General features: G+C 40.1%; 2 protein-coding genes across 3 annotated transcripts; one reads left to right on the top strand and one right to left on the bottom strand.

Moving 5' to 3' along the window:
* The first annotated feature begins 333 nt into the window (after positions 1-333).
* Positions 334-10,719, top strand: LOC137265289 (galactocerebrosidase-like). Of its 2 annotated transcripts, none has more exons than XM_067800647.1 (18): positions 334-953; positions 1,219-1,287; positions 1,444-1,507; positions 2,525-2,613; positions 3,052-3,216; positions 3,463-3,501; positions 3,615-3,757; positions 4,278-4,395; positions 4,766-4,803; positions 4,985-5,109; positions 5,549-5,688; positions 6,323-6,415; positions 6,574-6,660; positions 7,002-7,143; positions 7,918-8,089; positions 8,924-9,093; positions 9,428-9,504; positions 10,019-10,719. In XM_067800647.1, the coding sequence occupies exons 1-18, from the start codon at positions 804-806 to the stop codon at positions 10,172-10,174; spliced, it is 2,037 nt and encodes a 678-aa protein (XP_067656748.1). In that variant the 5' UTR covers positions 334-803; the 3' UTR covers positions 10,175-10,719. The 2 variants fall into 2 exon arrangements, with proteins under 2 accessions (XP_067656748.1, XP_067656749.1); XM_067800648.1 differs by having other exon boundaries at positions 7,044-7,143; positions 10,019-10,717.
* A 623-nt stretch (positions 10,720-11,342) lies between these two features.
* Positions 11,343-20,624, bottom strand: LOC137265286 (galactocerebrosidase-like). The gene is made up of 18 exons (XM_067800645.1): positions 20,437-20,624; positions 19,739-19,807; positions 19,306-19,369; positions 19,080-19,168; positions 18,099-18,266; positions 17,796-17,834; positions 17,572-17,699; positions 17,189-17,306; positions 16,908-16,945; positions 16,601-16,725; positions 16,033-16,172; positions 15,576-15,665; positions 15,263-15,358; positions 14,531-14,672; positions 14,248-14,428; positions 12,085-12,254; positions 11,836-11,912; positions 11,343-11,554 (listed from the first exon to the last, which is right to left on the bottom strand). Exons 1-18 carry the CDS (start codon positions 20,578-20,580, stop codon positions 11,363-11,365), a joined length of 2,070 nt encoding a protein of 689 aa, XP_067656746.1. The 5' UTR covers positions 20,581-20,624; the 3' UTR covers positions 11,343-11,362.
* Between the last annotated feature and the right edge of the window lie 4,574 nt (positions 20,625-25,198).

Here is a 25,198-nt window from a genome sequence, read left to right as displayed (position 1 = left end):
TCCTCTTGTCATTCGTCCTGCCTCTAAAGGATTGATGGTCCACGTCTTCTTGGCAGTTCAGTGACTTAGGGCCTCCACCCTAGGGCCTCCACCTGTCCTTTGTCCCCCTGGTCGCCATACAGTCCACGACAGCTCCAGGCGACGATAGCTAGCCTCTTGTGTCTTAAAGGTAAAGGTAGAGAATATCCAAACTACTGACCGACAAACTATTCTCAGACATGTATCCTCTGATGAAATAGGGCCACAAAGGGCTATTTTGATGTGTTTCTCTTTTCAAACTGTTACGTGTGACTGTTATGTGTCACGTGGTCTGCATGCCAGATAACGGAAGTGACGTCAGATTTGAAAAGCCGAGACTGACATGGTCACTTTTGCTCGAAGTTCACACGAATTCATAGAGGTGATAGTAGTAGCAGTCGTTTCATGTTGTTTACAGAATGCTGTATATTTCGCACAGAAATATGGATTTTAAAGGTCTATTGCTACCCACACTGCCACTAAGTAACGTTCAAGCACTATGCCCTACATTTGCCTATGTCTCTATTTGGTTAAACATACATCTAAATACTGAAATTTTTTTAAAAAAAGAGTAGCACATCATGACAGCCAGCGTGTGATTACTTTTCATGCTACATTGTGTCTGTAATTTCTTAAAAGACGTTGTGATTTTGGGGAATGTTTTCGACAGCAAAGCAGCTGTCTTGTGTCGTTAGATTAGGCGACGATAACGAGATAAGTATGAAAGTTGCAACAGACAGGATCATACGTAGAGGTGTTTGTGCACATCTAAGAAGAACCGAATAATGTTCAACTTTCGTTTTTCCATGTTATTTACATCGATTTTAAGTTTATTCTGTTTCAAATCCTGTTCCTCGTTTGAGTTGTACACTTTTGACGACACCCCTGGTGTGGGCCGTGTATTTGATGGGATAGGAGCCATCAGCGGAGGTGGGGTAAGGTGTTCTTTCTGATGTCTACATAATGTGATAAACACATCATATCCGTTAAGTTATTCTAGATATATTTGGAACTTTCTCACAATCGATATGATCGACCTTTACGATACATGTATTCGTGCTCCTATTAGAATTAGGACTGTGTAGAGAAATGAAGTTGCAACGTCAATCTTTTACTGTCAATGTGTATGGAATTTCAGGGTTCGGTCACAGCCTTTAATTTCAATGTTCAGTGTTCTTGTTCAAATCTATCTTCCTGCAGGCAACGTCAAAACTCTTGGTTGGATACCCTGAGCAGCAAAGAAGTGAGATTCTGGATTACTTGTTTAAGGTAAACCAACTGGATTAATCCTTACATTGCTCTGATCAATAATCCGCGAACCGCACTGATAGTAAAGCGTCTGTAAAACAGATGGTTAGCCGAAACATACCATGGTATATCTTCATATTTGAGAATATTACTATTTTCTCCTCTCACTTCTTTCAGCCAAACTTTGGAGCTTCGTTTCACATTCTCAAAGTCGAGATTGGGAGTGATACACAAAGTACAGGTAGGATATATTCTGTGTATAATGGATTGATTGATTGACTGCTAGTTGTTTAATGCCGTACTTATCAATATTACAGCTATTTGGCAGCGGAGTGTATATAATTAAGTCTGGACCACACAATCCACTGATCAACACCATCCGCAACGATCTGCACAATTTAGATACGGTGACATGTATCCAGCAAGTCAGCCTGACCATTTGATGAAGGTAGTTACCTCTTCAAAGGTCGTACACATTTGATGTTCGAGTTATCATTTGTCAAGTAAGCTTACATATATGATTTTAATTTATCTTACCTCACATATATATGTCACTCTTCTATTATTTTCAATATACCCCACTTACAAGCGAGGTACATTTAAATTCATTCGGTACTTCGTCGTAGTACTTTTTTATCTCGAAAAACATTGAATCACCCATGGTGCACAGAAATTATCGATGTTTTGCCAATGCAAATCGAGGGAAGGGAGATAACTCTTAATCTGTTTTTGTTGTGTCGTCTGCAAATTTTTGCGATGGCTACGAATAGATTTGCCTCGCATTCCAATATATAATTGTGACAAAACGTTCAAATGAAGTTCCTATGAATATTATAGGGGAAATATTATAGTGGAATTACCCCTGCGGGTAAGACAAGACCTGCGGGAAAAAAAGCAAGATTTAAATCATCTGATTCACACAGGCTGGCTGAAGTGTACGATCCGATACCCATGCTTAAAACTGTTCAAAATTAACGTTGAGGTTTTCGGTAAGATACCTACTTTGGTCACTGATCACTCATGGCCTATGCGCTGATGTACCCTCGACGTTTGTGTATATTGTGAAATATAATGATTCCTGTATTTTACTGCGCGAAGTCATCAATGCAGAATTGTCTCCATATTAGATTTCAAAGAAACGACAGGACATTTATCCGAAAATGACAGGACATGACATATGGTTGTTGCGGATGTTTTGCATGAAAGTAATTACACTACAATAGCCTAAGCTCACCCTGCATGTATATATGTCATCAAGATGGAACCGAGTCCACCCACATGAGAACACCGGACGAGGAGAACTATGATCGGGGTTATGAATGGTGGCTCATGCTGGAGGCGAAGAAGGTACAACTCCGGATGTAACGAAGTCGGATATAGCTATAGGGAACTTGATGTGCTGGAGTTAAACAACTAATGCTGCTATATATGCCATATATCCAAACTATAAGGATTATCCTAAATACAGCATTACACGAATATCTAATATCTTCCGTTATTCGAATCGTATTTCCCGAAATCATTGACTTGATAATCAGCATACTTGTTGAAAGCAGGTTATATTTCACTACACCGTTTAGAATGTGTATATAGAATTACCAAAGAGGTTACACTATCGTTTTGAAATTCATAGTATCCTGAACCCTGCAAAATGTCTCCACCACGTTCAATGTAAATGAACTGATTTGGTGATCGCAATGAGTTCGGATATGGTGTGATGTTTCTTGATATGTGTTCAATAGATGCTGCCATAACAAGCACTTGTAATTTATCTAATTTCTACAGCGTAATCCAGATATAAAGATATATGGTCTCCCGTGGGGATTCCCAGGCTGGGTTGGAGGAAGCACCGGGAATATTTATGATGATCCTGATCGGACATCTATGTACGTCGTCAAGTGGGTGATGGGGGCTAAAGTTCACCACAATATAACAGTGGATTACGTTGGGGTATGTAAATGTAACACTTAGCTAGTAATGATATTATATTAAGAATTGATAGATAATAATCTTTGCGCCATCACCCATGCGTAATAAAACGATGGAGTACCCCTAAGTCAAGTGTTAATGCTTTGTATCTTTTCTAATCATACTACTGTTGATGGCAACATCCCCACCTTTCTTTAGAGATACTGATGCCCTTTTTGGTGAAACAAAAGGTAACACTGATGTACTTTTTTCTATTTCTTTTGATAGATCTGGAATGAAAGAATGTACAATACAACATATATTAAGGTATGTATACCCTCTTTGAAGACACATGATCTTCTATATGTGAGAAAACAAACATGTTTTCAGTGGTTAGATCCTTCGCAGATGAAAATGTGTATGATTTGTGCGTTTTTCAGACTTTGAGAGAAAACCTTGATGCAAATGGTTTACAGAACACGAAGATCATCGCTGCGGACTATGCCAGTGCTTTCTCGTGGGTGACATTAACAGCGGAAATACTTGAAGACCCTCAGTTGGCAGCGGCAATTTATGGAATAGGGTAGGTAGTGGCAGATATGTACAGCCATACCGCAAGGGTGCGATGACACACTAAGACAGCCAGTCACATCGTGATCATCGATGCTGATATTTCTTTGTTGAACTCATACTTTATATGAGAGTATTCAAACACGTACTCAGGACAAGAATCCGCCCGAAGGATCATTAATATCTGCAGAGAAACTGCTGACGTGAAGTGGCTGCGACATTTTAAGAACAATTGGAAATTTTATCACATAATATTTTGAGATATGCTGGCATGTAGTTATCAACTATTAATTTCGACACTGAAAACATGTAGTGCAATCTTTGATATTGAAACAGTGAGCGTAAAGAAAGCAGTATGTTAAGAAGGATTGGCAATTTGATCAACAAATATACTGGTATATAGTTTCCCACATTAAAAAGATATGTACTATGTAAAATATGTACTATTATTTTCGAAAGTGCAACATTTAGTACAATTCTGGATATTAAAATATGTGTATGCTCATATTCGTTCATGCTACATCTGGTAATAGGGTGCACCACGCAGAAACCTTTTCCTCCAAATCTGCAATCGCCACGGGGAAACCACTTTGGGACTCAGAGGACTACAGTACCCCCAATAACCAGACAGGAGCAGGATGCTGGGCCAGGGTGAGTGGCCTTCATCAGTGATAATTTATATAATATATTCTATTGTTTTAAACTGGTAACGGTAAACGTAATGGGGGCATGTAGGAGATGATCATGAAACTGAAAGTAAATAAGTGAAGATGATTGTCAAACAGTATCCTTGCACAAACTTGACTGAGAAGGAAACGGCACGACATTTGATACTGAACACTAAAAACACATGACTGATGCAGGGTGCGTATTGACATAAATGAACATGAACATCCTTACACTTACATATCTCTTCAGAATTGTTGTGGAAAGTGTGACACTGTGGTTGGCTATCCATTTCTGGATGTTATGCTGTTGCTGTTAACGACGGTCTAATATATTCAAATTCTTTCTTTTGCAGACACTAAATCAAGGCTATGTTAACGGAAATTTGACAGCGTAAGAACCTTAATGTCACATTTTCAAGCATGAAATTGTTTGATGTTTTGCTGTGTTTAAATAAATTATGCAACATAAATAAATATAATTCCATTAACGACAAGAAGAAATTTGATTTACCAACACCACTATTGGAATGTCGATCCAATCCACGAACTTTCAAGCATATGTTTTTTGGCAGCACCATTGCCTGGGCGATGATAACAAGTTGGTATTTTGACCTTCCCTACTTTGGTCACGGTTTGATGAACGCCTTTGAACCTTGGAGTGGTCATTATGAAGTGTCCAGTCCTATCTGGGCCACAGGTATCAACCCTATGCTATTGGTTGACAGCATCAAAATATGTTTGACAGTTGTCCTTGTGAAGTTTAAAAATATATGTCCCAGTTCACACAACACAATTTACTAAAGTTGGTATTTAAAGTTACATGGTATTTACAGTTGTGTAGAACAGGTCTTCAGCAACCCGTGCTTTTCGTTATAGGCGACCAACATGATCGGGTGATCAGGTTCGCTGACCTGGTTGACACATACCATCGTATCCCAATTGTGTAGATCGATATTCATGCTGTTGATCGCTGGATTGTCTGGTTCGACTCGGGTATTTACAGACTTCCGCCAAATCGCTGTAATATTGCTGAGTGTGGCGTTAAAAAACCATCCAGTCATGTTGTTTGATGAGACACCTGTATAACAATGCATCGGAATAAAAAAGACTGTTCAGTTGAATGACATATCTTTTAGCCCACACAACACAGTTTACCAGAGCTGGGTGGAGATATCTGAAGCACGGTTCTGGTGCTGGGAAACTGGCTCGAGGAGGAAGCTATGTAGCCCTGGTCAGCCCCGATGGCAAGGATTTCACTATCATTATTGAGACAATGGTAAACACGTCTATGTTTGACATATACACGTCTCTCTTCAAACCTGACTGAGAGAAAATCTAGCTTTAATTTCAGCAGGGCGTCCATACAATTTTATGGCACGCAGGTTTTCAGTATTTCTATTCAGTAATGCCTTGTTTAGACTGACATAAATTTATAAATAAATAGATAAATAAATAATCACAGAAAAAATCAATGAAACAGATGATTCTCACGGGAAAAGACAAATTTACGGTCAAACTAAACCATCGTTGTTGATTGTCGAAAGCGAAAAGTATGAGCAAATCAGCAACCCAAATATTTGTTTTGGTAAATATTTTCTCATTTTCAAACATTCGAAAACGGGTTCTTAAAATCATCAGTTTTACAAATGTTATCCTTGCATCAACAAACTTTTGACTGTTTTCTTTATGTATTACTAATTTCTGAAATTATTTTCTATTTCCTGAGCAAAGGAATCATTACATAGATGACGTTGCGAATGTCATATCTAAGTAAGTATTTCGTGGTCGTATGTGAGACATCCATTGGAGCAATAAGCTTCTGTCTCCAAATCGCTTTACTTTGAGGCCAGTGCTAGAAAATGGCAAAAACACCTAATTTTAATGATAATCACTATAGTCTCCTGTTTCAGACTTACAATGGATCGATGTGCTTCCACCCGGATCTTATCAAATGGTTTAGCGTCGCGCCTCAGAACATCACTCTCGTGTTTGATGGAAGTTTGGTGAGATTTATAACTAAACACAAACCAGACAATCGCCGAAATACACTGTGACATAAAGACCATTGCAGCATCCACATACAAGTATACATATAAGTACTGAGTCACCATATTCATAGTATGGATTGGTTTGAAGGAAACCATGTTGGGTTACTTTCCAGACGAGCATAACCCACTTCAACAGGTTCTTCACACAGCTGCACGCTGCCGGTGAACCAACAATCTTCAAACAGTTGTCTCCCATAACGGTATGTCCTCTGACTTTAGTCATCTTCAGATTGAATGTAATCTGATACAGGCATCTATTATTGGCGACATTCTTTGCTCATTGTACATTTTTAGTTCTCATGCAGAACCTGGTTGACCTGAAACATGGTCGACGAACTGTAAGTGTTCTCCCAAGGTGTATATTTGGTTACCAGGGAGTATCCACATTTCTAGGTGTCACTTTCAAAATTGTAATATTGATGACTAACGTGCACCAAACCCACCCAACTTATACAAAATTAAGATATAGCTTTTGTCTAAACATACACAGCGCCTGCCTGAACAGTGTACGTGTAAGACTGTAGAGGGGTTCTTTTTGAAGGTTGAGAACAACCGTTTGAATTTGTACCTCGGCGTGAACCAGATTCTCACTCTGACCACCCTTGACCACGGCAGGAAGGGACAACACCCACCCCCTCCTCCATCTAAACCATTCCCGTTGCCGTACACACAGGACTTTGAAAGTAAGATTAGACAGAGTATAGACCTTCCTAAAACATTATAATGACTAGTTGCTACCCGGTTACTAATCTTTCTGATCTCTGCTTCGATCCTTCAAATACCACACTCCAAGGTCAGAACGTACTCGAAATAACCACTGTTTGTGACTGTTCTAAAATCAGGAAGTCGTGATAACCGGGCTGAAGAGTGAGTGAATTTAGTTTTACGCCACCCTCAGCAATATTCCAGATACATGGCAGAGGTCTGTAAATAATGGAGTTTGAACCAGAAGATCTGATGATCAACAGCATGAGCATCGATCTGCGCAACTGTGTACCGATGACATGTGTAAACCAAGTTAGCGAGCCTGACCACCCGATCTCTTCAGTCGTCTCTTACGCCAAGCATTAGTTATTGAAGGCCAGTATTCTAAGGCGGACCTTCATGAGTCCCGAACTGCCAGGAGGGACATTGTGTAAACACTTGGATCTTGTCAGTTATGAAAATCTTCATAGTGTTGTCAGAGCTTGTACAGTCGACTATTTTTACCCAGATCAGTGACATACAAAAACTTGATTGTAAAAGCAGGTTGACGAATATTTATTTATCGCGCATACTTGAGCAATCACTGCATGTAAATGAAAACATACTAATGTTTGCTGATGTTTGTGCATACAGTTTAAAATATAGTATAAATGAATAACCACATCTGTTTGCACAGCTAAAATATACGTCAGTCCCATACTGTGGACTTGTATTAGTTTTTTTTGTAAAGTTTGTTGTTTTCATGTTGTCAGGATACAGGATAGACGAGGAGCCATATCTGTTTGCGCAGCAGATTGGATCATTTGAAGTTCACCGAGCTGGTGGAAGCCATGGCCAGGTGATGCGGCAGATGACCGAGAGGATGACCATCCCCTTCTGTAACCAGACTGCCGCTGGCATAGCTATAATCGGAAATACTAACTGGTAATACGTGTTGATAACCTGCTTAAGTCCCATGATAATGGGGCGGAAATGTGTAACATGTGTTTAGTTTAAAAGCAAATCAAATGTATTAGAGAGGGTGATACGTGTTTTAGCCCATTTGGGACTTCTCTTTTGATGGAAGAAATCGCTTGCATTTTCACACCAGCCTACTATATAACTGATACACTCAGATGTACAAAAACGTCACGGAACGAACATGATGTCGTGTTGTATTAGAATAATGGCTTGTGATATACATTTCGGCAAACTGGTTATTCTTCAAAGCATTTTAAAACACCTTTACGACCTGGATAAATGTTTAAATACTCTTAAATTCGTGTGGTTACCATTACATCGCTGGCGTAACAGAGAAGAAACCCTATCATTGGAGACGTCATAGTATGTTATTCATTATCCGCTGCTCAGATGGTCACTCTTTCCTCTGTTCCTTGGCAGTATGAGAAATATCCACTGAGACTCAGTGTCTGTGAGTATGATGAAATCTTAGAAAGGATTTAGAAATGTGGACCAATGGACATTCCGTGAAACTGCACCGGAATCGGGTGCTGAGGCTCACTGACTTGGTTGATGTAGGTCATCGTAACCCAGTTTCGTAGCTCGATGCTGATGCTGGATTGTTTGGTGTAGACTCGATTATCTAAAATACTCGTATATAGTTGGACTATTGCGGAAATAAACACAGGACAAACGCCATAATGTGTTCTAAATAAACAGAGTATCAGTATTCAACTGCTAATGTTTGCAAAGACTCAGAAATGTGGACCAATGGACAGTCCGTCAAACTGCACCTTGCTGTGTGTACATGTGTTCCAGGACGCACATTTACGTGGAGGCCGATGTGTATGATGATGGTATGGACGCGTCCAAAGGAGTCTTTATTGCTGCCAGGGTCTCAAAAAGAGGATGCAAGACCAGCTCATCACAGGGCGTGTTTTTCTTTTTCTACCCTCAAGATAACACCTATCAACTTGCCCCTACTTTGGGTAAGTCCCCTCCTCCAGGATGAAGGTCATCATTTGTAGATACTGATCTTGAAAGATGAATGTCAGTCAGTTCTATTTTACGTGTACTTTTGAAAGATCGTGAACAATTTACAAAGGCTATTCCCTCCAAATATGTGTCATGAGTTTTCCCTCCAGTTGATATTGTTTATTAACTTCAAATAGCAGCAGTCGTGTCTCCTCATCAATAAATAGACCAGAAACATGTCTGACTCGCAAACTCGGGAGTTCTTTGCGACGAATGTTGCACCAGATTGGTATGTAGTGGTATTCGTCAAACGTTCCCTTAATATGACCCCTTTGACGGTAATTTCAGACCGAAAGATAATCTTACAAGGCGGCGACGTAGAGGGTGTTAACAAAGGTTGGAACAACATATCCTTGAATGTTGAGGTAAGCGTCTTACTGCTCATGGTAGTTAGAGAACCTTTTGCTGCTTCTTGTCACATGGTCAGGTAAATGTGATAACCTCTCACATTATGCCTCGCATTAATGAAAACATTTGAATGGCAAATACTTGTATGCACTGAATTTACTCTGATGTTTTTTTATCTAAGTATATGACTTAGGCGGTCATAGGACATTTTCTAGGACCCGTCTTTCGCTCATAAATGGTGTAACATACTTATCCGTCTCTTAAGGTCATCATTACAACACCTGTTGTCATAGATGTAACCTTACAGTGATGTACAAATACATGAATATAACGTAGTACTTTTAAAGTAAATGTAGGCACTTGAACATGGAGGTTTATATCTGATGCTATGACTGCATTGTTTGCTTTTCACTACTGAACGTAATACATTTAATTATGATAGGAATGTAATCACACGTCCCACACCTGTGGCAAGTCCCATGTTATCTGTGGGATGATACCTTCTGTGCAGCGGTATTCCACAATTTTCAGGGAACAACAGCTGTGGGCAAGGTCAACAATAAAACAGTGTTCACCTACTCTGACCTGCCGGCTGAGCCGGACCAAGGCTTTGTTGCTGTAGGAACTGGATCACTGGGATACGCAGATTTCGACAATGTGAAAATAACACGTCCTTTGGAAACATGAGTTTCTTGAACTGTCTAGATTCGTGCTTCTTTGACGTCAATATATGTACGAGCCTGAATGAAACCTTCTAAATATTTAATTCTGCAGGCAAAAGTTAACGATTAAGTATGTTACGTTTATAATGATTGCATTCCATGTTAGTGACCCACGTTTCTTGAGCCAGTCTCAATGTTTACATTTGGTATGAGTCCTTCTATCGGTGAACTGCAGCGTGCGGCAGGTCAGTCACAAGGCACAAATTATACGAGGGGAGGTGAAAAAACTTCGTAGAACTCACTACCTTAACGAGTTTTGAAACAGCATTGCCGCTACTTTTATCACCCATCGTAGCATCATAGTCTAAAACAGTCCAAATTTCAAATTTGGAAACAGGTTATTAATCACTGTGTGCCATGTCAAGAGTGTACCAGTGTGGATTCTGCTTGCGTTGGTGCCCTCTAGTGTGAGGACATGAACTACACCTCTGTACTCTGTGTTAGAGGTCTCTGTGTATCACATCTCTTAGAAATGTACTAGCTCGGAAATGAAAGCATTGCATAATGTGTGTTTGTGTTTGTCTGTGTGCGTCTTTCGGTCTGTCAGAAAAATGACATTTGAACTTAGATATTGTTTTCATTGTTCGTGTCACAGTTCTCAAGCAGATATCGACAATCTTAGTCAGCACGAACCCACATCGTCCTCGCTGTAAACCATGCAGACACAAATGTGACACAATACAGCGTGTCACTTGAATGACCCAATACCGTCAGTTATCGACAATGTACAACGTACGAGTGCCATATACGTGTGATGAACGAGCGTGATATAATGATAACCACCGCGACTGGTTGACGAGGGATTCTGAACCTTTCAAGCTATTCATCACATACGTGAACATAAGATAGCATGGTATCTGTTTATTTCAGTGCTAGTGTGCTGTATCTTGAATAGCATAGCTTGACCCACTCAGATTGGCAACGTTGTAAATCAACTCATTGCAGGCAAAATCGAGGTCTTACAATCAGTTTTATACAAAATTGTAGTTGCTAGGTATTCATCTTGGAAAGAGGTGAAATCCATGTTCAATAAATGGGCAACCGATTTCCTGGTGCATAAAAGATGATCCTGCAATGCGTGATTTCCTGTCTCATATTAAATACGTACATGCATAAATGCACTTACAGGTAAGTGAATATGAAAACTAATTTATTATTCTGTAGGCTTGAAATACAATGTATTATCCTTCTGGCGTTGATGTGCAACTGGTTCTGCCTTAATCATCAGGTTGTCGAAGTCAACAATTCCCCAGGAGTCGGTGCCTATGGCCACAAATCCCATGCTGGGTGGAATGGACTCGTTCAACAATGTCTGGTTGTTGTATTTGGCAGTAGCGTATCCGGCCTGGAATGCAAGCAGTATTTAGTCCCGACCCATCTCCAGCTTCAGCTGGCATTCCAGTACTTGGTATTATAGTGTGAAAACATTCAAATCTATCACTGTCATAAATATCCCTCCAGTTTCAGCTGGCATTTCAGTAATTGGTATTATAGTGTCAAAACATTCACAAATCTATCACTGTCATACATATCTGATAATGTTGTCTACGGACTAAACAATATGGCATGATTTTATATTACATGAAGTAAACTGTCCCGGTGGGCAAACGTCCGAACACCACTTACCTGTACAGTCAATATTACAGTGTTCCAGTCGCTGCTGCTAGAGGGTAGCACGCCTGCCATTATTATGTGGTTGTGTTCTGAAGTAATGAATGTCATATCACATATAGTATCGTATCGTATCGTTTCGTATCGTTACCTCACACGACAAGAGAATGCCTTCACCTCGAGGCCATGCCTCTCGGCGAGCTGTTGAAAACCATTATGCTGGTGTCTAGGGATGTCTCCAGAAAACAGACTGTGGAAACTCACCGAAGTCCGCCGACAAAAGGTAAGTGGTTGTGTTAGGTAAGATATACAGGAAGATTCCCTCTGCCTGGTCCGAGCTTGAGCCGCCTCTGTCCACCCGTGCAGCCACGAAGTAGCCGCTAGAGCCGTTCACGGCCCCGACTCTTGCGTCAATCTGGACAGTGACATCTGTCCTGGGAGATAAGAAAGATCATTGGTATTTGTATCCGAGTTATTATGTGGCACCTTCTCCTTCTCCATATATTCGTGAAGATCTAATCGTAACCCCTTACGATGTAAACGCCGATGTAAAGGCGATTTTGTTTTAAAAAGGTGATTAACAGGATGGAGTGGTCAGGCTCGCAGACTCTGTTGATACATGTCATCGGTTCCCAGTTGTGTAGACCGATGCTCATGTCGTTGATCTTTGGACTGCCTGGTCCAGTCTGGATTATTTAGAGTCCTACGCCACATAAAGTAGTGTCCAAAAGAAACGATACCACTTGTTTGCAACGACATACAATGAAGACAGACCAATAGACACAGTTAAGATTGGTGTTATTCTTTTGATAAATCAATTCTCAATATCTGTAAAACAATTCATTTCAGTCACATTTGAACACTGAATTTTACAAGACTTTAAAGATGGGTGGGGTCGAAAAATGAACATTTCCTTAGAGCACTAATCAGAGAAACAATATGAAATATCAACTGAAACGTCTCAGTAGCGGTCTCAAATCAGTAGCGGGTATGTCCACCGTCAGCCTCAATACACGCCAGAACACGCCTGCGGACTGATGACGTCAAACGTCTGATGACGTTGGGAGTGGTGCGTTGCCATTACTCGAGAAGATATCGTTCCAAGTCCTGAACGCTGACTGGAGGCACAGGGCGAAGTCGGATTTGCCGATCGAGGTGGTCCCATGAGTGTTCTATGGGATTCATGTCCGGTGAACATGCGGGCCATGGCAAAAACTGTATGGTGGCGTTGTTAAGGAAGTCCTGTGCCAATCTTGCTGTGTGTGGCCTTGCATTGTCCTGTAGGAAAATGATTCCACGAGATTGTTGCTGAAGATAGGGCATCACAACAGGTCGTAAGATGTCAACGAAAACGTTGCGCATTCAGTTTTCCACGAATTACGACAGGCCTTGACTTGACGTCACCACATATGCCACCCCAAACCATTAACCCTCCACCTCCAAACGGTCAGACTTGATGAACACAGTTAGGCGCCAAACGTTCACCAACTCTTCGGTAAACAAGCTGCCGTCCATCGTTTCTGAAGATGAGGAATGTGCTTTCATCCGAGAACAGAACACGTGCCCAGTCATGACGTTGCCAGCACAGGACTCGCCTGGCTTACATCAATCTGTCGTTCCGATGTCGAGGCGTAAGGAGCGGTCAGCAGTAGGGATGACGGGACCGGCTACCATACTGCCGTAGTCTCCTGTAGACAGTATGTCGACTGATGCGGTGACCCAGTGCTGTAGCCGCCGTGGACGTCGCTGTTGCGGTGCGGTTCCTCAGGTGAATTACCCGGATGTAACGATCCTCAAACGTGACATGTCTTGTGTTCTTTTTGTTGCTGTGATATCAACGGGTAGACCCATCCGTTTTCTACAGTTTTTATGCACGTGCAGAACATGCTAGAGCGAGAAACGACACTAGTTCAGATGTTATAGTTTTCAGTGTGGCGTAAAACTAAACTCACTAAAGTCACTCACTTTATACATAATCTCGGCTGTAGTACATGAGTCAGTAACTATACTATACAGCAACTCTACTTGTCCAGGATATCTTAGGCACTAATGAATCATTGGTATTTAATAACCTGTGTGTTTCTGCAGACGTTGAAATCCATCGAACACGAACACCAAAGTGCCTATTGTACGAAGACGAAATATTCGTTTGACGCCAATTTTATTACACGAGAGTCTGTCCATCACCTAATCTCAAAATTAAATGGCAAACATGATTTATCTCACATTACACATAAAATACTTGCGTGAAGATCACACTGTCCAACTATAAATAAAGACATTTTGATATGGCGATATGGCCACAAACAAACGAACGAACGAACAGTTCGTTTTCTTTTGGGGGGAACATGCTTTGTGGTACACTCAGGTTAGTATGTACTCCAAGCTGAATGCTGACTGCCTGCCACTATAACATGAAGACCTTACCAGTTGTAGTTGCCAATGACACTGATAGACCTGTTGGTATTGCCCTCTGCTTGACACCAGTGTACCGGCTGTGACAGGACCATCTGTCTGACCACCTTGTTGTGCGGAGGACCCACGTCAATGATCTCATATGACCCAGTCTGCTGGGCCAGGTTGTAGGGCTCCATGTGTTCAGCGTAACCTGGCCAACACAACATGGAATTATTACTTACTGACTGACTCCGGTTGCTGCACACATCAACCCTCGACAAATACCTGTACTCATATCAAACAGCACTGTTACCTTCGAAGTCGTCGCTGTAGGTGTTTGGGAAGGGTTGCGATGCAGGTGGGCGAGGGTACGACCCTTTCTTTCCACCTTTGACTGTCGTCAACGTGTAAACTTCATCCACTGCCACGTCTAGCTGCACCATCCCATTGACGACCTGCACAACATAAGTGAAACATTACATTACATTACATTACATTACATTACATTACATTACATTACATTACATTACATTACCACACATGACATACATATTTGAAACACCATTGTCGATCCAGGTTAGAATGGCCCTTCAGCAACCCATGCATGTCGCAGTAGGCGACAAGCTTGGTCGGATGGTCAGACTCGCTTACTTGGTTGGCACATGTAATCGTAACCTTATTGCCGAGATCGATGCTCATGGTGTTGATCAGATTGTCTGATCCAGGCTTCGGTATCTATGGACCTCTGCCACATAGCTCAGACATTATTCGGTGTGGTGTTAAGCAACCAACCAACTCATGCTTACACATACGCTATTTTTACTTCGTTTAGTATGAAATTAATGACCTCCATCAGTAATATGTCAACTTCATAGGGAACAACCGCCCAACGCTCTTGGTCGAAACGGAAATGGGTACAGCGCTGCCTCAGTCTGAAGGACAAACATTGCAAATTGTCAATAATACTTCGGAAGTGTTACTTTCAAGACATCAACGTTAGCTTAGATCGGAACTGAGTTTATAGTCACGCGAATATTGTTCGCACCTCAAGTGACTGCTGACTCTCGAACATCGTGTCTGTATCATTGATCGCGCCATTGAACAATCTGCTGTGCCACACCCTCAGAGAGGTTATGGAAAACTGCAAGAAATATCGGACAAGTAATTCATTGTTGAAACGTCGCTGTAATGTAACAACGCAACTCTTTAGAATTGCAATATTTCGACATTTTGAGAATTATACATTATACAATACATCTATGCTGTGCTTGAGAATTTTACATTATTCTTCGTCTATAAATCGATCGATTTCATTGATGAATCCGTTTCTTTGAACCAGGACTTTTACAACCACTTACAAAGCTACCCTTCAGTTGGAAGGTCACTCGCTGCGTCGAGACGTTGTACGGCTCCAGTGGAGGCCGGACACAGATGGAATGGTCGTGGCTCTAGGAGAACACAGAAGCATAAATGATGGTTGCAGCTTTGTCAGTATCAATGACAGGGCAAGATTGTATCAAAATAGATCAATAAAGACCAATGTAAAGAGTCGGAAGGGAAACAACGTCACTTATCAATTGCAGACATCTTTAGACTTCATCAACTCTTATAGGCTTCGTCTGTGTTTGCCAAAGCTTTGATTTTATTGAGTGATACATCATATCATATCAAAGACTTTTAGAAATATAATCTTGTTGCACTGGGGTGCTGACATGGCATGCACAGTTTTTGACAAAATATCAGTTAAAACAATACACGATACATCAAGTTACACCCAATACTCGACTATATTTAATTTGATATTACATCTCTTACTAGTGTCTCGATGATAATAGTGAGGTTTTTGCCATTAGGGCTGATTAGAGCAACGTAACTCCCTCCTCCGGTGAAATTTCCAACTCCGGCGCCGTGGCGGAGATAGGTCCATCCAATCTCGGTGAACTGCGTCGTGTGGGCTGAACCGGAGGTAAATAATGAAAGAGTTAAGCTGAGCATTTAGTCACAGGTCTCTCACTCTCATGACTGTCGGGGACACCATTAATCATCCTCACGTTTGTACCTATGAAGGGATCGATCTCGGACTTTTACAGAATAATCAAACAGGCCGTAGGAAAGCAAGCACATTTTGAAATTAACATTCTCTAATTATGTCCATGGCATGTGTTGATTGGAGCACTCACTGTGATACATAACAGTCCTGTTTTACATTGAATGGCTTGGAATGTTATTATCTTGAATCATGGCAGTTCAATCCATTATGGGGTCCCATGAGTATCAACTAATGACACATATGAAGGCACGTTTAGTAGCATATTTAGTGACATCATAAATTAACAGAGATCACGGAAAATTTCTTTTCGACTACATTTATTATAACACATACCAGCTATCCAGATTGGGCTCTCGACGACGTAGTTCCCGGACCATGGTTCTATTGCCGTCATTAATCCTGCTCTGAACCACGGCAGGGGGTTGTAGAAGCTGGCGATAGCGGTCCACGATATTGTTCTGAAAAACGCTCCGACAAATCGGCATGCGCTTCAAGTTTCCTTTGGTGACTCTGTACACCATGATTACAGCTTTTCATACTGAATTAGACATCCATTACGACATATTTAAAAAGGTTTACGGTAAGAAGCATTAAGTATGTAGTATAAACGGATTTGAAATGTCAATTAAGAATAACTTACGCTGTCATGTTTCCATTGACATAGTTCATGTTGAGAATCTGGAACATTTAATATCTGTTAAAATTTTATTAATATATGAGGTGGAAAGTAAGTTTGGTAATGATTGCGATAAAACAAACAAAATGTAATGAAACTAGGCATCTAATTTTAGTTGGTTTTACATTACTTTTCAGTTGCAGAGAGAGAGTGAATATGCCACTCGGTGAATGGTGTGTACTGAGTTTTATTTTAGGAGCACAGTTTATAATTTCAACACGACACTACTACATCTCAGTACCTACCCTCCCCCAGCAACCACCCCCGACGTTGTCGTCGAAGGTGCCGTAGTCTTCTGAGGCCCACAGCTGCTTGCCAGTCTTCATGGCGGAAGTGTCAGAGAACGTACCAGGGTAGTGACACCTGGCGGGAATCGGAACAACTAGTGGGTTATTATAACGAAAAACAGCTTCCATACCGGTTGTACGGAGTAAAACCGGACGCAACCATTCAGAGTTCTGAATAACATTTTAAACGTCTTTGTCGGAGTGTTGATAGTCCACCTAATGACTGACCTGACAATAAAGTGTTTGTGATCTGAGAAAACATAACAGTACAAAGAAGTTATGAAACTGCTATGAGTTTTTCATAATATGGTATGATTTGATTGTCACAAGTTTAACAGTACCCGATATTTTCGACGGCAGTCCCAAGTTCCTCATCCTGAAGGATATCATCAGCAATCTCCCACTTCTTGTCAGCACCGACGATCTTCACGTTGCTAAAGCCGTTGTCGTCAAGAGTTTTCCGTAGTAGCTGGAGATACGAAAATGTTAATATATATTTATAGTTTGATACTATAAGAACACATGTACAGTTTGATCCAAGTTTTGAAATCAGTCATGTGCTCACCTTGATGTACGGGATACTGTACATTCGTTCATTCCAAATCTAGAACAGAGGAAAGATGAAATACATCTTTACCAGCAAGCATATATAAAGGATTTGTAACTGCGTATTGCTTCCATTAAAGGATGATCATGATATTTTCTGTTACCTTCTTCTTTGTTTTTATTGTATTTGTAAAAATGTAAACAAAAATATATTCTATGCAATGAATATTGAAATTGATCTTCGTTAAACTGATACATGTAATCAAACACACAATTACAAAATCAAAATGATTATTCTTAACACAAGTGATATTTAACAAACCCCAACATAGTCTATGGTGAGGTTGTAGACAGTTTTAGCTCCTCTGATCCAGTTAAGCACATAGTTAGCAGGTCTCTCTGGGTAGGTCCAGGGGTTGTCACGGGTGGGACCCCCTACCCAGCCAGGATACGCCCACGGTAGACCGTACAGCTTTATATTGGGATTTCTCTGAAAATAACAACACATTGTGAGCCGGACCGCACTCGTGGACCTGGCTACTTTATTGATCTTAGGCTTGAGAATCAAATATACTCACTCGCAAAAGTAACGGAAGTGTAAAAAATATATGTATATTATTTTCAAATTTTAATGCAAGAAATTCAAACAGGGTCAAATAGAAAAATAAATAAGTGAAGACATTTCAGTGGCTACGATCGACTGATGACATCATTAAGTTTTCGAAAGGTAAACGGGTTTACAATAACGGATCTCGCTGGTTGTTGACGAGTAATGTGCCGATCTTGTTGAGGGGTGTTGAACCTAGGACGACCGCTCCGAGTCGATTTCATGTTCGATTTCATCAGAAGAGAGTGCATGTTACTCACATGTTCATTGGTATGGTGCGTTTTGGCGATTCCTTCTATTGCTATGTTTTAGTCCGACTTTCCCAAACGTAACCAAAAATATTGATAACACCATCAGGATTCACTATATGCCCCAAAGTCATGTCAACTTAGGATTCCGTGTTCGTTTCCCATTTGGATAAGAAAAAACGTGCGATGCTTATGCGTGTGAGTATACCTGAATCGTGAAAGTACACACGGTGTCAGGATATTTGGTAATATGTATCTGCCATGGGGTAACTAAATTATGGAATGCCGTCTGTGAAGGACGATTAAAGACCCAAGGAGGTCGAGGTAATTTCAGTTTGGGTACAACGGTGTACAATACAAGTACAAGTACAAATATACAGCGGCTTTGAAGGGTATAAGTTTTAAGTCGAATATTTGCAGTCATGATGTATAAAGAGAAGAATAGAACCTTCTTAGCCTCCAACATGAGCCACCATTCATATCCTCTCTGGTAGTTCTCCTCCCAGCTGTTGTGCATGTGGGACGCCTCGGATCCATCTGTTGAGATATATCATTATAGGTATTTTTAATGACATATTGTCATATTCTCGCATAATGTCTCGCTTCATGGTGTACAGCATGTTTAGTACGATATACTTTGAAGTTGAACAGGTTATCAGTGTGAAGGTACGTACCTGTGCTACAAGCATCGCCTCCGATCTCGACTTTCAGTATCTGCAGTGATGCTCCAAAGTTGGGCTGTAAAGAGGGGTTTACTTAACTGACCAGTAAGTGTTTGAGGAACTGTAACTTATTAAACAACAAATTGATAATATTGCTTGTCATGACTAATCTTTGAATGGCAACACTTCTGAAAGACTCATAGTCTTATCTCTTAAACTAGACCAAACCTCCCCAGTTTTCATCCTCATAAAAAGATAGGTATTATGAAATTGTTATCAAGAACAATATCAAACAGAAATTTCCCGTTATTCGTAACTATAACTTAAATGTTGCAGATATATCCGAACAGAACTGTACAGAAAGTGGGGAAATTGTTGTACGTGTTTTAAATAACGAACGGTTAACCATTATAATAACTGCTAGACTGTTGAAACATTTTATCACCTTGAAGAGAAAGTCCAAGATTTGGTCCCTGTAAGGCTGTGGGTAGTTCACCAGCAGTTTGGACGTAGCCTGTGGAAAAGGGAAGGATCTGTGATCTGACTTGGGTGACTTACCATTCCATTTCATATCCAGTCTTTGGTGTCGTTAGACTGATAAGGCTCCATACACGAGGCAACAGATCTTCCTCGTGTTTATCGAGTATTCTTGAAAGAAACATTCCCTTAGTTTAAATCCATGTAAATATGACCAAAGTATTCTTGCAAACAGTGAAATGAAGCTTTAAAGTTATCAAAGATTCAGTTATCTTTTTATGCTTCTTAAATTGTAAGTAGCAGAGTACGTTGATGATTGTATTTAAATGAAACCACACAACATCATCGCTTAGTTTGGTTTTAACGTGTGTTTGCAGGGTTATCGTAGGAGGGGGATAGACGTTATTTAAATATGGCGTAGGAAGAGATGTTTTCTTCCGTGTGGACATAGCCACCGGAAGGTCCTCGCTTAGTTAGTCTGTATCTACCACCACATAGATGATGTCCCATACAGGCAATGACTATAGCTACAGCCTTAAACTAGAATACGATCTCACGGAATTCAAGGATGTTCGACACACGCTTCGTCAACGTGACTTCCAGCCCCATGCACCTAATGGTAGCAAATGTCACACACACCACACACCCGAGTTTTGAACAATTTACCCCTCCACCGCTAATACCACCGATTCCATCAAATTTCCGTCCAAATCCGTCACTGTCATCGATGGGATAGACTGCTGCAGCATGTGATGTCGCTAATAATGCACAAACGCCCACACACGCGACGAAAACAACACCCATGGCCATTGTTATTGCAACCTGCTGAGTCGTCTGCTCGAATTTATCAGGCACAGGTCACAGGGTCAAGGTCGGAGGTTTGGCAGATTAAGTATATTAACTTAAATCGTTTCATTCAAATGTGTATTATATACCGTTATATTGCCTTTTATGCCTAATGGACCACCTTTTATAATATATTAGGTACTGCTGGCATCCAAAATAATATTTTGATATACAGAAAGGACAGCCACTATACATTCGAGATACATGGGGACATGGTGTGCTGGTCGTTTAAAGTGCCGCTATTCGATTGTAGGTGTCAGTCAGGGTGTATGGGATTTACCAAAGTGCTGAACGTTACAAACCTGGATTGATTTTAATTGAAATGCCACAGTAACCTGACATGTCGATACACTCAGTTGAATGGTGCGCGATTTATATGATATGAACATTCCTGCTGTAGGGCAGGGTTGTTGTTTAAGTGTTCGCTCGTCGTGCCAAGTTTCCTGGTTCTATTCCTAACATGTGTATGACTAGTCACCCCTATTCTGGTGTTCATGTTGAAATACATCTGGAATTGTACTGAGATGTATTCCTGTAAAATTCTCACAGGATAATTCTTCTATAAGTTATTAGATTTGTTTAGATAAACACTGCAGCAAGTAGTCTGTACATCTTACCCCCCACACAGTATTGCATGGGAAGCCGGTGTGTACAATGGCGAGGGTCATGTTATCGGTAGATGGTGTCAAGGACGTATGTTTATCTATCATGGGAGCTGCTGTTGTGCAGCATGTATCAATGGGGTAACCAGTTAGGTGCATTGCTGATGCAACATTTTGTAAACATTCACTGATTTTCTCTGGGCGCTTGTGACAAATTCATGTAGCTGTCAAAATCAACATCACTTAAAGTTTTCATTGACGACATCTCACAACCAAAGCTGATAAATAGTTCATTTCTGATATCATATTGGAGTAGTATTACATTTTTTTCCGAACAGTGTGTTGTGAAGACAGCACTATCACGTTCAACACAGCTTTCAACAAAACAAAGCATCCACACATACATTCCAGTTTGAATACAGACTGAATGTAAGAACACTCTGACTCACTGGTTACACGTGTTATGTGTTTTTTGCGCATATTCGGTATAGATCTGTAACGCACACTGGTATAATATCAGTTCCGTACCAGACCGCCAAAGTTTTCTAGCGGCAGAGCCTCGTTTTGAGATGTCCACGATTTTCAGCTTTCCGTTTGTGAGCGCTCGCTGTACAACAAAGTACGAAGTGCGACGTGTTTGCAGGTATTAGAAGGAGCAATAGACAGGTGCTTAGACCTTTCAAATTATACTGATTAATATTTATGTCTCCAGTTAAGTGGATTAGTCTAAAAATTCTGGAATGGTTATCTTACTAAGTTGCGCAATAGAACGGAACCCAGTTAACAGGAAACGAGACTGTTCTGTAACCAATGTTTTGACTTGCAGCCTTACCTTAATCAGTTCGCTAACCACGCAGGTGTAATTTCATCACCACCAGTAAAGTACACAACGACAAACACGCAAACAAGTTCGCTAAGCATGCATGTGTAAATTCATCACCAATAGAAGGTACACGAAAAGCACGCAAACATGTCCGCATGCATACGTTTGTCCAGTACAACCAGTGACTTGTGCGCAGACAGACACACTAACAAGTCTGAAGCTGCTGTAAAATGTTTGAAGTTTGGAAGCCTCCAGGTATCAAGGCTGGAATGAGTATTTATTTGGTGCGTCTGATGTTATTTTATATTGATCTTTAACAGTGTTCTTGTGTCTGGCGTTTATGCACAGGAATGGGCAAAGGGTTATTGTTCCTTTGCATAAGAAAGGTAGTGTAATCGTTAATGAACGTTCTTGATAAAGTATTTGTCTATAAATTAATAATCGTCTACAGCGATTCGCAGAGGCTTGTGGCTAAAAGAATGACTCGGGCAACATCAGTTAAATATCTTTTAGGTTTCGGATTTGTATAATACAGTCAGGATGGCATTTCTCATTTTGCTTCCCTTTTTAAGAATAGACTTCTTGATTGTGATAAACGACGCATTCGTGGTAAAATAAGTGAATCCATTTAATGTATTTTGAAGAGGTTAAATCATTGTTAACTGTTGAATATTACGTTACGTCCATTAATAACATATAGCCATTAGAAGAAACATAGCCTGAACTTCCACTGAGCTGTGATATTAGAGATATTAATTTTGATTAGATTCATAAAATGTATGACTGTTCCTCGAATGAAGATGAAATCTACTTCATGTTTGAATGTATATCATATGATTTTAGACATAAGTATTTTTCATCTTGTGGACAGGAGACCACGCTTACTAGATATCTTCATTGCATAAGAATCAGTTTGTACCCATACACTTTTTAGCATATATTTATAGAAGCTCTTAGTGTCAGAATATCTGTTCACTGCTTTTATCTCTATATGATTGCTACTCTTTATGTTGTAAACTATTTACTGTTCACCGAAATAAAATGAATTGAAAATGTTGCATTTGATCGTTTGTTATGGAAATAGTATCAAAAGGCATTGTGGAATTTGATGTACGGTTCGTTTTCCACCTTTTCTTCTGAGCTTAGATAACTCTGAAATATGTGTTATAAACATGCTTAACACTCAAAGTACGTTTTGTTTATCACAGATCGATAGCACCCACAGACTGGATAGAATGTTGTAACCGCGGTACTATCCACATGCTATCATTCGATAACACACGTACACTCTCTGACTCGTGTTATGATTCACCATTCCAGTAAAACCAGTTACTGAGTATAATGTGGTGTATATCATATCTCAGATAAACTCGCTCACCTTTTTACAGAAACTTATCGATATTCTTCATTTTACACATTGTAAAATTGAGCGAATACACTGACCGTTAAGCTTCTCTTCTCCTGGACAGCATTTCTATCATGACAGCTTAAGAACAAGATACATATTTTGGTTTAGTGAGGTTTTTGGTAGTTTTCCTGTTGTTCATTGGCAATTCTGCGAACTTGATTCCAATCAACTCGACACACTAGAAATATCATATTGCACCATATTTTTTGTATGTCTCAAAATCTTTCTAATTCCTCTAAAACAGTCATGACATCAGAAATGGTATGAATCAACATTTTTTAAAAATTTCATCCAGTTTGGTCAATCACTTCTTAAAATATCTATATGAAGCGTCTTTTATGTGGTGTGAGCCTCCGGTGCACAAGTGCCCCTCTGCAGCCTATGGAAGTCAGCCTAATGTGCTTCAGTTGATTGACATGACAGTATCATTGACATTTGTGAATTAAAACAGCTGACGTGAATTTCCTGATATTAAAAAGAACAAACCTCAAAAGACTACACTGTTTTCAATTATAAGCGACAATGGCCTATTCAAATACAAATAGAAAGAGTAATGATGCATATACAATGTAATATAATGCTTAAGAGGTGTGACTAAAGTGCATTTCAGCTATATCTATCTGTGTCCATCTGTAATATAGTGATGAGCCGCACATTTTTTCTATCACAAAAACGTAGCAATGATTGAAACATGAAACAAGGAAACCAACAGTTGAGAACATGAGAACCGTACTCGTTGGAGTACAATCAGACATGAGATTTATGTTATATGTAGCAACTCGGACATTTCTTGTCTTTAAAAACTTTATCATACTAAAAACGTGGAAGATTTGAACTAAAAAAGGGGTGTAAATAAAGCAGTGATCTCTAAGGTTATGTTTGATATAACCTTTATCTAAATGTATGCAGCTTTAATGGCATCTATACATCAAATTGCAAAACGTTGATTATTCTTGTGCGATGGCTTCGGATAATGGTGTGTATGATTGGAGCATTCTAATGACACGACGGCATACATATACTAAACTATAGAAAGGGTAGCTCTGAAATATCAACAAGGAGGTGAAAAGCTCAATAAATGATATTTGACCTGATTACAAACTTCGTGATATATTGCATCAGTATTATTTGCTTATCGAATGGCGTATCTGACATGGCAGTTAGTCATTGACGTTGTTTCCCAACGAAAAGCATGCATAGCATGCACGTGTTTACCTATTGCAACCAGTCACTTGCACACTGAAAAACACGCAAACCAGCCGTTAAAATACGCATAAGCAAAGCAATTCACTAAACACGCAGGTGTAAATCCAGTACAACTAGAAACTTATTCACTGATAAACACGTAAACCAGTCCACTAAATACGCATTAGCAAAACAGTTCACTGTGCAGGTGTAAATCCAATAGAACCAGTTACTTGCACACTGGCAAACACGCAAACCGGTCCATTAAAACGAGCAGCATTTGGCACCTCTGCAAGCACCATGCCCACATTCACAAATGACATCAGAACAAAATGAAACCAATAGAGTGTATTCAGTTTTTGTTCTGTACTAAATCCACATGAATATAACAACAATGGAACAAACATATCAACCTTACCTTAATCATTTCGCTAAACATGCAGGTGTAAATCATCACCACCAGTACCTTACACAATGACAAACACGCAAACTCGCAAAATAAGTTCGGAAAACCAGCCGTGGAACCGCATGCAATCAATGGTGGGGATTCAGTTATTGTTGTAC

Source organism: Haliotis asinina, chromosome 15 (assembly GCF_037392515.1).
Source record: "Haliotis asinina isolate JCU_RB_2024 chromosome 15, JCU_Hal_asi_v2, whole genome shotgun sequence".
Classification (NCBI taxonomy): Eukaryota; Metazoa; Mollusca; class Gastropoda; order Lepetellida; family Haliotidae; genus Haliotis; species Haliotis asinina.
This window is presented reverse-complemented; position numbering and strand designations above follow the sequence as displayed.

What these genes read in the sequence shown, in the direction of transcription:
- LOC137265289 (XM_067800647.1), top strand. Translation starts at nt 804, where the DNA reads ATGTTCAACTTTCGTTTTTCCATGTTATTTACATCGATTTTAAGTTTA. An exon ending in GCGGCAATTTATGGAATAGG is followed by an intron (nt 3,758 to 4,277) that starts GTAGGTAGTGGC and finishes ATCTGGTAATAG; the next exon opens with GGTGCACCACGCAGAAACCT. An exon ending in CAGTCCTATCTGGGCCACAG is followed by an intron (nt 5,110 to 5,548) that starts GTATCAACCCTA and finishes CATATCTTTTAG; the next exon opens with CCCACACAACACAGTTTACC.
- LOC137265286 (XM_067800645.1), bottom strand. Translation starts at nt 20,580, where the DNA reads ATGGCCATGGGTGTTGTTTTCGTCGCGTGTGTGGGCGTTTGTGCATTA. An exon ending in GTCATTGGCAACTACAACTG is followed by an intron (nt 12,255 to 14,247) that starts GTAAGGTCTTCA and finishes CTTATCTCCCAG; the next exon opens with GACAGATGTCACTGTCCAGA. An exon ending in CCTTTTGTCGGCGGACTTCG is followed by an intron (nt 11,913 to 12,084) that starts GTGAGTTTCCAC and finishes TCATTACTTCAG; the next exon opens with AACACAACCACATAATAATG.